The sequence below is a fragment of the Anolis carolinensis genome, unplaced genomic scaffold, assembly GCF_035594765.1.
Source record: "Anolis carolinensis isolate JA03-04 unplaced genomic scaffold, rAnoCar3.1.pri scaffold_17, whole genome shotgun sequence".
In the NCBI taxonomy this organism is placed as follows: Eukaryota; Metazoa; Chordata; class Lepidosauria; order Squamata; family Dactyloidae; genus Anolis; species Anolis carolinensis.
The window spans coordinates 4,211,075-4,224,986 of NW_026943827.1; the positions used below are offsets into that span (position 1 = coordinate 4,211,075).

At 45.6% G+C, this 13,912-nt stretch overlaps 1 protein-coding gene across 2 annotated transcripts in view; it reads right to left on the reverse strand.

Annotated features, from left to right (window-relative positions):
- Nucleotides 1–2,840: 2,840 nt before the first annotated feature.
- The window catches only part of LOC134294559 (zinc finger protein 658B-like), a 32,392-nt gene continuing 21,320 nt past the window's right edge, over nt 2,841–13,912 (reverse strand). For both annotated transcript variants that reach the window (XM_062966097.1, XM_062966095.1), the window contains one exon: nt 2,841–9,430. In XM_062966097.1, coding sequence (XP_062822167.1) covers nt 7,606–9,222 — 1,617 coding nt within the window. In that variant the 5' untranslated portion in view covers nt 9,223–9,430 and the 3' untranslated portion in view covers nt 2,841–7,605. The remainder of the gene's footprint in view (nt 9,431–13,912) is intronic.

The window sequence follows — 13,912 nt, forward strand, 5'->3', positions numbered from 1 at the left end:
TGGGCAGTTGGAGTTTGTCGGTTGACCAGAGCAGTTGGTTCTGTTCAGTGGAAAAGGAGTGAGATCGAGAGAAGAGATTGTGGGAGGAAGTTGAGCAGCTAGAGAGTTTTAGCGGAGAAGGGCTAAAATTAAAGTTGCTGAGCCTTTAGTAGGGATAACTAAAGAGCTGGGGCTACATCCCTAAGTCAAGGAGGACTAGGGTTAACCAGTTAAACTCCCCAGTTCAAGTTTGACCGGGTACAGATCAACTAAGTTCAAGAAGGACAGTATTCCTAACTGAAAGAAACAAGTCATATAAAGCTGATACCATACTAAGCTCAGTGAAACTATTGAGAAATCTTGCAACACTTACTGTACAGAAGTAACATCGTTCACCTCAAAATATAACATTCTTGCAACTATCAAGCTTTGTGCTATAAATAAACAAGTCACTGTTTCTTCAAATGTTGCTTATTATTTGAGCAAAGCATCTTTCAAAGGTGGTGGCAGCGACAACATTGAAAAGTGGAATACATAGAGGTAGAAGGTGAATCCTTCGCAATTTGTTGACAGAGGTGGGATCCAAAAAGATTCCATCCCTGTCATCACACTTCTTTACATTTGGTGGCAGCGGTGGGATCCAAAAAGATTCCATCCCTGTCATCACACTTCTTTACACCATATAATAATATTAATTATATGATATATATTACATATAATATTACAGTATAGTGGTATAGTTCAATATAGTAATATATAATGCTAATATTGTTCTATGCTAATAATATAATATATTGTATGTACATACAGCTGCTCTGAGTCCCCTTCGGGGTGAGAAGGGCAGGATATAAATGTAATAAATAAATGTAGTAAATGAATAAATACATAATTTTAGACTTAGGCTTGCCCAAAGTCTGAAATGACTTGAAGGCACACAACAACAATCCTAATTAACTTGACTATCTCATTGGCCAGAAGCAGGCCCACACTTCCCATTGAAATCCTGATAGGTTTATGTTGGTTACAATTGTTTTCATGTTTAGATACGTTGTTTTGCACTACAAATAAGACGTGCAGTGTGCATAGGAATTTGTTCGTTTTTTTTCCTCCAAATGATAATTCGGCCCCCTCCAGTCTGAAGGATTGTGGACCGGCCCTCTGCTTTAAAAGTTTGAGGACCCCTGGTCTAGAGTGACTCCCATGTATGTTGATGTGCTTCGATGCTCCAGTGGGAATTGGTGGAGACTCAGACATGGTGTAGGTCCAGTGATGGTGGAGACCCATCAATGGTGGAGGCCTTTAAACAGAGCAAGCCAGGCGGCTTACAAATGATATGTACATACAGTACAATACGTTATTAGCATAGCACAATATCAGCATTATCTATTCTTATGTTGTACTATACTGCAATATTATTAGAAATATTACATGTAACGTGCGCGCCTTCCAAAGCTTGGCTGGCTTATAATGGTATTTTAATTATTATTTAATTAATTATTAAGAGTGCTCAACTCAATGGAACCCAAATGAATACAACTCAAATCTTGGACAAGTCAACGGAACCCAACTCAAGTCAAGTGAACCCAACTTGACTCAAATGAACCCAACTCAACTCATCAGAATCTGATGCCATGATCCCCATCTCATGCCATCTCCGGACACAGAGCACTGACGGAGAGCACAAGGCCATGGGCCAAAAGGGAGGATAGGACACATGAACCAGCCATAAAACCCAATTGCCCTGAGGTGGGGGGAAAGGGACTCTAGAGTGGTTGATGGTACGGTAAAGGTCAAGGTTTCCCCAGACGTTAAGTCCAGTTGTGTCCGACTCTGGGGGTTGGTGCTCATCTCCATTTCTAAGCTGAAGAGCCGGCATTGTCTGTAGATACCTCCAAGGTCATATGGCTGGCATGACTGCATGGAACACCACTACTTTCCCACCGGAGCGGTACCTATTGATCTACTCACATTTGCATGTTTTCGAACTGCTAGGTTGGCAGAAGCTGGAGCTAACAGCGGGCGCTCACTCCGCTCCCCGGATTTGAACCTGGGACCTTTCGGTCTGCAAGTTCAGCAGCTCAGCGCTTTAACACACTGAGCCACCGGAGGCTCCCGATGATACTGTAGCTAGGCCTATATACACGGGCAGTGGAGCAGACTCTTGTATTCTGAACATTCAAGCCGTATGGGATCTTCAGCCCTTGTGTGCCTGGGCTCTCTTTCAAAGAAGACTAACCCACACCAACACAGTTGGAGCTGACAAGCCTTACAATTTGCTCTAAATCCCTTACTCTCTGTAGCTTCTGCCTGCACCAGCCTGGAGGAAGGAGAGAGAGAGGACCAACTCGCAGGCATTTTGGGGGAAGAAGCAGGCTCCGGAGGAGAGGGGGCAGGATCTCACACTCCCTTGAATGCAGCTCCCCCCCACCCGAACCAAGTGGGTCACACCAGCCCCGGGGGGCAAGAGGCTAGCTCCGGCCTTCCAGCGGCCACTCCGTCTCCTCAGGCCATCTCCCCCGGCCTTTCTGCGGCAGCCCCTTCCTCCCATCCCGTTGGAGCCGACAAGCCTCACTCTTCACCGCCCAAGTCCGTCCCATGTCACGCTTTGCGTGAACTCCGTTTTCTTTTGAGGCCCGTTTCTTCTTTCTTCACAAGCACCCACACAAACACACTCCCGTTTCTTACACACACGCCCTGGATACATCAATACTACTTTATTGTATCACATGTCTGATTCAGTGTCAATTCTATGTATATAATCAGTTTAATATAGTTATATGTAGCGGAAAAGCGAACCGCTCACACAGATTTAAATACCGGGAACTTTGTCAAAGCGCTATGGATCCAATCTGAGCCCAACAGAGTTTAAAACAAGTACCTTTATTATACTGCAGTATAGACGGATGGACAAATCAAAGGTGACCGCCGTGAAGAACATTGGAAATGAAGCTCAATATATCCTCATGTTCCTCATTTCTTTGGAGCAGTACAGAGTGTTGCAAGCGTGCTTCCTTTATCATAAACAACATTTGTAGAAAAACATGTTGTTCACTTATGTTCCAGTAAGTAGCTTAACCACATTAACCACAAGATGTTCCGGAAACATAGTGGCGACATACGGACACTTGCCTCTCCTCTGGAAGAAGGCAGGTTGCATCTTTAATAGAATAAGTTGAAGCAGACACCTTAATAATGCATAATTAAAAGCAATCAGAAATAGAATAGAAATGCAGGCACTTTGGCCCATCAACCCTCTCAATAGAGTCAACATACATCACAGTTCACAATTGCGTTTCTAAGTATTGCAATTCGTTTTCAAATACAGAAAATCGATCAGTCACTCCTTGTAGCCCTCACCTTACTATTGGGCGCATCAATAGATGTAAACATGCTGCTGCCGCTTTGGGTGAATATCCGTTGATTTCATCACACCAGTGACGTTCTGTCGGGCTGCTTCCTTCTGCGGCCACGCTCTGACGTTCTCCATCAACCTCTTGGATCCTAACAAAACCTTTCTTACTTCTTTCCTCATAACTCTCCAAATGTTTCTTCACCTGCTGATTCGTTTTTACTAGTATATTTAATTTTTCCCAATTAATTCCTTATATTTATGGATAACTTTTTAAACTTCAAGTCTATTTCACTGTCTCCATTCTCCACCACGTACACCAAATTCCCAGTTTCATCATCTTGAACAAAAGTTATGTTACATTTACATTTCAACCGAATGTTTGTTTATCGGGTTCTATTATATTTCCATCAGACCATAACATTAGCTGAACAGTAGTAACACAAAGTCATCCCATTCCTGTATCTTGTGTGAATGTATCACATCTTCCATGTTTATAGCACACGTGGTCCTATCTGTGTGAGGTGTGGTGAGCACACATAATCTGCTTCCCGTGCTTCCCATTGTTTTATATCCATTGTGGTGTTTCCTTTATAAATCTTTGTATCTGAGCACAATATCATCATCATCATTTAACTATTTATTAATTGCCCTCCATCCACGATGCTCTAGGCAATTTACAAGATAAAATTGTAAAGGATAAAAATATATACATACAAATATTGATAAAATTAACATAGATTAAAAGCTCTAGTAAAGAGCCAGGTCTTGAGTGCGAGGGTAAAAGGCCCCAACTCACGCATGGCTCTCATATGGGGCGGCAAGGCATTCCATAAGGGAGGGGCAGAAATAGAAAAAGCTCTGCGTCTGGTCCTTTCCAAGTGCACTTCTCTAGGACCCGGTACATAAAGTAAGTCTCGTTGGGATGGTCGTTGCGACCTCCGATGATGGGAGAAGGAGAGACGGTCCCTAAGGGACGATGGGCCCTGGCCGTAAAGAGTTTTAAAGGTCAGGACTAGCATCTTATATAGACCACGGTAATCAGTTGGAAGCCAATGCAGATGCTGCAGCAGTGGTGTGATGTGGCATTTCATGGGTGTTCTTGTGAGTAGCCTGGCTACCGCATTCTGAACAATACGAGCTTTCGGGTCGTGGACATCGGAAGGCCAACATACAGGGCGTTGCAATAGTCCAGCCTAGACGTGACCGTGGCATGGATGACCGTTGCCAGAGCCTCATCAGATAGATAGGGTGCCAGTTGCCTCGCTTGTCGTAGGTGGAAAAAGGCCTGTTTGCTGGCAGCAGCGACCTGAGCTTCCATTGTCAGCTGTGAATCTAAAACGACACCCAGGCTCTTAATGGTGGGCGAAGGAGATAGGGCAGCACCATCGAAGGTGGGTAGCAAGTGGGTCAGACCAGTCGAGCAGCCAAGCCAAAGAATCTCGGTCTTCGCCGGGTTCACCTTCAGTCTACTAGCACGTAGCCAGTTCGACAGAGCCTCCAGACATAAGGGGAAATTGTCTTACTTGACATTAAAGAAGGCATACAGAATATCCCATTGACTACTACAAGGGTTGTTGTTGTGCCACAAACCATTATCTAAATTGTGTCATGTTTTCTACTCACTGATCTCACAGACCTCACTCTTCCCTGAACACTCGGCAGCCAAAGAACAGGAAACCTTTGGGTTCAGAACAAAACAAGTTGACGGTTTCAGCAGTTTTGTCCCTTATAAATCCCCCTCTTTATGGCAAAAAAAAATAAAAATCAAAAAAGAGAGATTAAAAGCAACATTACAAAAAAGGCAGAAATTGTATATAATGCTTCAACTACACATGAAACTAACTACTTCTGTCAGTCTGGCTTCAGGCCTGGTTACAGTACCGAGACGGCTTGGGTGGCCTTGGTGGATGACCTCCGCAGGGAGCTGGACAGGGGGAGTGTGACCCTGCTGGTTCTCTTGGACATCTCAGCGGCTTTCGATACCATTGACCATGGTATCCTTCTGGGGCGGCTCTCTGGGATGGGCCTTGGGGGTACTGCAGGGCCTTTCTGGAGGGCCGTTCCCAGTTGGTGAAGCTGGGGGACACCTGCTCGGACCCCTGGCCATTGACCTGTGGGGTCCCGCAAGGTTCTATTCTGTCCCCCATGCTTTTTAACATCTACATGAAACCGCTGGGAGAGGTTATCCAGAGTTTTGGAGTACAGTGCCATCTCTACGCCATCTCTACTACTCTTTTCCACCTAAATCCAAGGAAGCCCCTCGGATTCTGGACCAGTGTCTGGCCGCTGTGTTGGCCTGGATGAGGGTGAACAAGCTGAGACTTAATCCCGACAAGACAGAGGTCCTCCAGGTCAGATTGGGGTATTGGGTGGCAACCTGTGCTTGACGGGGTCGCACTCCCCCTGAAGGCGCAGGTCTGCAGTTTGGGGGTCCTCCTGGATTCGGGGCTGACGCTTGAGGCTCAGGTGTCGGCCGTGGCCGGGAGGGCCTTTGCAGAATTAAAACTTGTGCGCCAGCTGCGACCGTACCTCGAGAAGTCTGATCTGACCATGATGGTCCATGCCTTAGTTACCTCTAGACTGGACTATTGCTATGCGCTCTACGTGGGGCTGCCTTTGAAGATGGCCCGGAAATTACAACTAGTACAGCGTTCGGCAGCCAGGCTTCTAACCGGAGCGAATTACAGGGCGCGTTCAACGCCTCTGTTTAAGGAGCTTCACTGGCTGCCATTTACTTTCAGGGCTCAATTCAAGGTGCAGGTTATCACCTACAAAGCCCTAAACGGTTTGGGACCCACCTACCTTAGAGACCGCATCTCCCCCTACGAACCCGCACGTTCTCTTCACTCGTCGGGGGAGGCCCTTCTCTCGCTCCCACCACCCTCGCAGTCGCGGTTGGTGGGGACGAGAGAGAGGGCCTTCTCCGTCGTGGCCCCCCGGATTTGGAACTCGCTCCCTAGAGAGATCAGGCAGGCCCCTATCCTCCTCTCCTTCCGTAGGAGCTTAAAAACCTGGCTCTTTCAAAAGGCCTTTGATACTTAATCTGGTGTTGGACTGATCTATCTGCCCATTTTATAATAGCCCCATTCTCGAGGTGTTGCCAATGCTATATTGCACTTTGTCCATTTCAACTGTGAAATTACCTTCCCCATTTCGGCCCATGTTGCACTTTGCCTGAGTTCTATGAATTAGTCTCCAGTGTTAATATTGTATGTTTTATGTTGATTTTAACAATTGTTTTTACTGTAATTGATGTTTTTATTGGATAACTGTTTTTTTGCTGTGTTTTGATATTTGATTGTTTTATCGGGCAAGGCCCCATGTAAGCCGCCCCGAGTCCCTTCGGGGAGATGGGGCGGGGTATAAAAATAAAGTTGTTGTTATTATTATTATTATTATTATTATTATTATTACTACTACTACATGAGATACAAAACTAAATCAGAAACAAACAGACCTGCGAAACCTTCATACAGCTGAACTAACAGACAGGGATACATGCCTAAAGGCCTAATTCTATCTGTTAATTTTTATCTCTCATTATTCTATTCCCTTTAGATAATATAATTACTTCCAGAATGGAACATACAGAGTTCCCTCACTACTTCGCTCTTTGCGGATTCACTGTTTTGCGGTTTTTCAATAAATTCTAAAAGACGACTATAAATAATACAAAATTACAATGTACAGCCTAAGGAAGGGAGGAAGGAGAAGCCAAAGGGAGAGAAAAGGAGCCCAAGCGGCAACAAGAGGAGAAGGAGGCGATTTATCAACACATGATTTCTTGATAAAGACTTAAAATAGTGTATAACTACTAAAATAATGTAGAAATATATAGCATCCCTACTTCGCGGATTTTCACTTATTGTGGGTGGTCCTGGAACCTAACCCCTGGGATAAGTGAGGGAACACTGTATTTTAGTTCAATCTTTCTACAATACACCACATGTGATGAAATGTCCCAACTTTGAGCTTGCATTTCCAAAATTTGCAAGTTGCTTTTGTACATGTTAGAATGACACTCTGGTGTCAATTAACAGGGTGAATTCTATGAATTCTATGATGTCTAATGTTATTCTGTGAAAAGCTCTGTCCACACTCCATGCATTTCTATGGTTTCCCCCCAGTGTGAGTTCTTTGATGTAAACGTAGACCTGAACTCTGCGTGAAGCTCTTACCACACACCCGGCATGTATAGGGTTTCTCCCGTGTGAATCCTTTGATGTTTACGTAGATATCCACTATGATTGAAGGTATGCCCACACTCCAGGCATTTATAGGGTTTCTCCCCAGTTGTGAGTCCTTTGATGTGAACGTAGACTTGAACTCTGAATGAAGCTCTGTCCACACTCCAGGCATTTATAGGGTTTCTCCCCAGTGTGAGTTCCTTGATGTGTATGTAGATTTGAATTATGAGAGAAGCTCTGTCCACACTCCAGGCATTTATAGGGTTTCTCCCCAGTGTGAGTTCTTTGATGTGTATGTAGATTTGAATTATGAGAGAAGCTCTGTCCACACTCCAGGCATTTATAGGGTTTCTCCCCAGTGTGAGTTCTTTGATGTGTATGTAAGTTTCCCTTCTGAGTGAAGCTCTGTCCACACTCCAGGCAGTTATAGGGTTTCTCCCCAGTGTGAGTCCTTTGATGTGAACGTAGACCTGAACTACAAGCAAAGTTCTGTCCACACTCCAGGCATTTATATGGTTTCTCCCCAGTGTGAGTCCTTTGATGTGAACGTAGTCCTGAACTATGAGTATAGCTCTGTCCACACTCCAGGCATTTATAGGGTTTCTCCCCAGTGTGACTCCTTTGATGTCTATGTAAGCTTCCCTTCTGAGTGAAGCTCTGTCCACACTCCAGGCAGTTATAGGGTTTTTCCCCAGTGTGAGTCCTTTGATGTGAACGTAGGCCTGAACTCTCAGTGAAGCTCTGTCCACACTCCAGGCATTTAAAGGGTTTCTCCCCAGTGTGAGTTCTTTGATGTGAACGTAGATTTGAACTACAAGCAAAGCTCTGTCCACACTCCAGGCAGTTATAGGGTTTCTCCCCAGTGTGAGTTCTTTGATGTGAACGTAGTCCTGAACTACAAACAAAGCTCTGTCCACACTCCAGGCATTTATATGGTTTCTCCCCAGTGTGAGTCCATTGATGTGAACGTAATCCTGAACTACAAGTATAGCTTTGTCCACACTCCAGGCATTTATAGGGTTTCTCCCCAGTGTGAGTTCTTTGATGTAAACGTAGTCCTGAACTACGAGTATAGCTCTGTCCACACTCCAGGCATTTATAGGGTTTCTCCCCAGTGTGAGTTCCTTGATGTGAACGTAGTCCTGAACTACGAGCAAAGCTCTGTCCACACTCCAGGCAGTTATAGGGTTTCTCCCCAGTGTGAGTTCTTTGATGTGAACGTAGATTTGAACTACGAGCAAAGCTCTGTCCACACTCCAGGCAGTTATAGGGTTTCTCCCCAGTGTGAGTCCTTTGATGTGAATCTAAGTGTCCCTTTTGAGTAAAGCTCTGTCCACACTCCAGGCAGTTATAGGGTTTCTCCCCAGTGTGAGTTCTTTGATGTGAATGTAGACTTCCATTATGAGCAAAGCTCTGTCCACACTCCGGGCATTTAAAAGGTTTCTCCCCAGTGTGAGTCCTTTGATGTGAACGTAGACCTGAACTCTCAGTGAAGCTCTGTCCACACTCCGGGCATTTAAAAGGTTTCTCCCCAGTGTGAGTCCTTAGATGTGAATATAGGCCTGAACTATGAGTGAAGCTCTGTTCACACTCCGGGCATTTAAAAGGTTTCTCCCCAGTGTGAGTCCTTTCATGCAGTAGCAGATTGCTCCTCCAACTGAAGCTCTTTCCACACTCAAGGCATGTATAGGGTTTCTCCTCCATGTCGACAGTTTTGTGATATGGACACGTGAGTGTTCCCTTTTTCTTTCTGATCAAAATTGAGTTCCACAAGATTGGCACCTAGAGAGGATTTCTTCTTCCCACAGGATTTCTTTCATTATTGCCCTTTGGTTTCCAAATTCCTCAATCTCCACTAGATATTGATATTTTCTTTTTATGCCTGTGGTGACTTCATAGGGTCTTCATTTCCCTGATCAAGAAAGAAGAGCAAAAGGTTAAACATGAACCTGCAAACTTCCATTATTTCCAAGATGATCCTCTTTTCCATTCAGTGCTTGTGTTGAAAATTGAACTACCCAGAAATGGAGATATGAAGTGTCTCAAGGACACACAGAAACAAGCAAAGGTGATCACAGATTTATGAACTATAAGGGATGGATTCAGAAGGAAAGAAGGGAGGGAGGATGAAAATAGGAGTGATTGATGGAAGGAAAGAGGGATAGATCCCTTTCTCACCCAGTTTTAATTTTTAATCTAGTTTTAAATGTAGTATTCATGCGGCCCGCTCGTGTTATATTGCTGTTTTGATCTTATGTTGTACTGTTTATTTTATGTAATGTATTATTTAATTGTATTATGTTATGGTTTATTGTATTGTCTTGGGCATGGCCCCATGTAAGCCGCCCCGAGTCCCCGTTGGGGAGATGGTGGCGGGGTATAAATAAAGTTTTATTATTATTATTATTATGGATGGAAGAAAAAAGGGACCTTCATACAATACTAAAGAACCACATTGGTTTTGTTGGCTTGACCTAAACATGGCTAAAGAAACACAAGGCAGACAGTCAAACAGACCATAGACAGGACGTCATTCACTCTGAATAATGGGTTTCCTTGAATTACCAGCATAAGTTTAATCTTAAGAGGCACAATGATCCCTTTCCTGATGATTTCATGAATTTCAGGTTCCCTTTCAGGCCACAAGGGATCCCAGGTCCGTCTCCTGTGCATCCCAAATTGGACCTCTGCTGCCACCACATTTCCTACATCTCTCAAAGGAATCCCAAATTCCCAAAGACGTTGCCTTCCTGCCTGGCAAATTCAACACCCCATTTAGGCTCACAGAACTGGTCTCGCCTGGACTAAGTCCCCGTTGGATTGTTTACTCCCTTGGTTGAGCCGCAGGACGGCATGCAAATTCACAGGCACAGAGCAGTCGGGAAACCCTCCTTCCTGCCCAGCCCTTTCCACCCTGTCCATTTCCGCCTCTATTTACTGCCCTCTGTTGTGGGGAAAGGCTTTTCAGCAGGTGAAGGCGATTGAGAGAAACACGGGTTATGTGCACAGGGTTGTAGGAACGTGTCTGCAGTAATCTAAGCCATTAAATCCCAACCTGGGGAAGAACGGCACCCACTCTGTCCATTCCTGTCCTGGAAGATGCCTCACAAATGACTTACTGAGCATGAGCAAAACAGAGGGAAAAGGGAGGGAGCAGATAATTCAATTGCCCCCTCCCCCGGCATTAAATAAAAGTATGGGCCTCAATATTTGGCCAACCAAAAGGAAATCTTGAGAAAAACAGAGGCTGTGGGGAAAAAAGTCTGCCTGGATACTTTTTGGAGGATGCCTCCAAGGGCCCGTCCAGACAGTCCCTTCATCTCAGGAGCTTCCGTAGTAAACAGTAGAGTGGCCAGACACCGTTCCCTGTAAACCCAAAAGCAACCGCTAGAAAAGGCAAAAAACGTGAGATTTCCAGGTGTGGGAATATCGTGGTTTTTGCCAAATATCCAGATCTTCGCATGTCTGCATGTCCCTGGAATCGGAAATCACAGGATTTTTGAACTGGGTTTGTTCCCGGGTTTTAGATGCTTGTTCATGATTGGTTGGTTCCTAAAAGGAAGGTGACACTCGAGTAAGAAGGCAAAAACTTTGGCCAGGGAAGAGGAACTTCACCCTTCACCTGTTTAATGAAGGTTGTGGCCGAAAAATCGAGTTCCTGGGGTGCAACAAGTACCTTCACAGTAAGCAGTACACAATGACACAGGAGCAGACACTTTCAAACCAGGAACAGAATGCCATCATTACTATAATTACTCACACTTTGTTGTATGCCATCGGTGAAGACAGGTTTTGTAGTGTACTTGCGCCAGGGAACAACATGATGATATTGCCAGGCTATACATGTTGGTTCCTCATTGGGTGTGTGCTGACAACATGGGTAACGTAAATGACAAATGCTTACTACGGGCTGTTGGGACAGGGACGTGCTGGAGAGGAATGTAAATATATAGAGACAAGGTCATGCAGGTGGCTAATAGGGAAAGTCATGTGGAACCTAGGAACAGCGCCCTGTTGTTCGATGCCACAAGTACACAACCAAATCTGTCTGGACAGATGGCCAGGCAGCCAGGCTGTAAAAGTAGAAGATAATGACAAACTTCTGTTCCTGGCTTACAATTGCCTGTTCCTGTTTTATTGCGCAGTGCTGACTTGGGCAAGGTGGCCCTGCCCCATTAGGTTTGTTTGTGTGGCAAATACTTCATGAAACGTTTGGAGGGCAGTTTCTCTGGCCAGGACAAAGAACGGAACTGTTGCAGTGATCCGCATATCTGAATCTCTGCAAATCTGCATCTTGCCATTTAAAAAAAACCCGCTGAGGTTTCAGGCAGAAGTCCTGCAGCAACCATTTTGGGAGCCTCTAACTCTCGGAACAAAGCAGCAAGTCTGGACAATGGAGGCAGAAATCCCAGGACCAACAGGTCTGTATGTGGACCTCTTCTGAAGTTCTGGGATCTTTTGCCCCTGTTTAAAACCCGTGATTTAGTGCTGTCTGGAAGTGCCCCAAGTGGCCTCTACAAGGTCCAAAATGCTGTTCTCTGCTTCTGAAAGGCTTCCCTGACCTGGGACACACCTACCGCATAGAACAAACACAAACTGAGTCCAACCTCAGCTGCCATAGATCAATACTATAGAATTTTTGGGAGTTGCCATTCAATAAGGCATCAGCTGTCATGGATCACTCTATCTTCGAAGGAAGCCTTAGGAGTGACCATGCCATCAAAGAGCTGTGAACAAGAAGCTGTTAATGATGACCATCTGGGTGATCAAGGGTGGGAGAGGGAAGGTAACCATAATGGTTGTTATGGAGACAGCAGTTAGGTTCCATGGGAATGTGTAAACAATGAGGCGGTGAAAGGAAACAGGGAAGAGATATAACCTGGTGCATTAGGGTTAGAGCTTAGAAGCAACTTTCTTTCTGACATTAAGCCCTGTCTCTTCGAAAGGCTCTTTCTCTACCAACAATGAGAGGTGTGTAGCAGCAGGATGTCAGAGACTGGACACCTAGCGAGGCCTTAGAGACAACCCCGCAGGAGTTCTCCCCCTGTGGGACTGCAGCTCTCATGGCTGCCCTAGCACTCGACCCGTCATTTCTGGGAGAAGACCCAGAAGAGTCACTAAATTTGTGAGAGAATAGAGGACCACAGAGTTTGACCCAGTATCCTGTGGGCCAAGGAGTCCCAGGTCTCTAGAGGAATGGATCATCTTAGCGGGGAGAGTGGAGTATGACAAAGAGCAAGTGAGACAAGGAGCCAGGGATGGCGTCATCAGGAGAAACACCGCAATTGTCAGGATGCAAAAAGCCAACTGACCTTTTCACATCCGACCAGAGCAAAGGGGCGGGGGGGGGGGGGGGGGGAGAGCCGGAAGAGGAAGACCATTTGTTTGGAAAGACTGATTTATGACCTGCTCTGGGTTTCAAACATGGGAAAGAACTGTTGACGGGAAGGTGTGAATGGGAAGGGGGAAACGTGGGAGAGGGAGGGAAGAAGCATCTTGGTATACTGGGGGGGCTGGCGGAAAAGGGACAGTGTAAGCTTTGTGATCATCTTGGCAAGGCGGATTCAATAAAGTTTCCATAGCCCCAGCTGTGTGAGCCTACCTTTGTGTCCTACACCTTCCAAGGACTGACAGCAATAGCCTTGGGAGGAGGAGGTCCACAGAATCCTCCACAAGGATGGTTGAGCAGCCAGGAAAGAAAAGGACAACGGGATCCTTGTTTCCCATGCGGGAAGGAAAGCCGTCGAGCAGCAGAGTGCTGGAGGGAGCCACATCGGCCCAGGGAGAGAAAGGACAGTCCCGACAGGCCCCACCAGCTAGAATGGGGAAGGACAAAGCCCACGGCCCTACACAGAGAGAGTGAGCACAGGGACCCATGCACCGACTGGGACAGCAAGGACTCCCTCCTGCTGGGAAACGAGAATGATCTGCTCTAAGGAATGCTCGACAGCAGATGTCAGCCACCAGGAGCATCATGCCAGCAGTGAGTCTGAACTGCAAGACCAGAAGAATACCCGACAAAATGGAGAAAGCTGCGATGCAAGATGGCATGGAGGTTCTGGCAGCTAAAAGTGAGAAACACCTGAACCATGAATTTGTACAATTAAAAAATTACTTTTTCGAATAACTGGGCCAACGCTGGGGACCCAAGCTAGTAATATACTGTATATATAATTATACAATCTATATATGCAGAAATGCTTGACCACTCCAACAACTATCATGTCAGACTACACAGAGAAGCCATTGAAATCCACAAGCATGTGGACAACTTCAACAGAAAGGAGGAAACCATGAAAATGAACAAAATCTGGCTACCAGTATTAAAAAACTCAAAACTCAGAACAGTAAATGGGAAGCAACACTCTGAGGGCAGAGGAGCCCCAAGGACGGC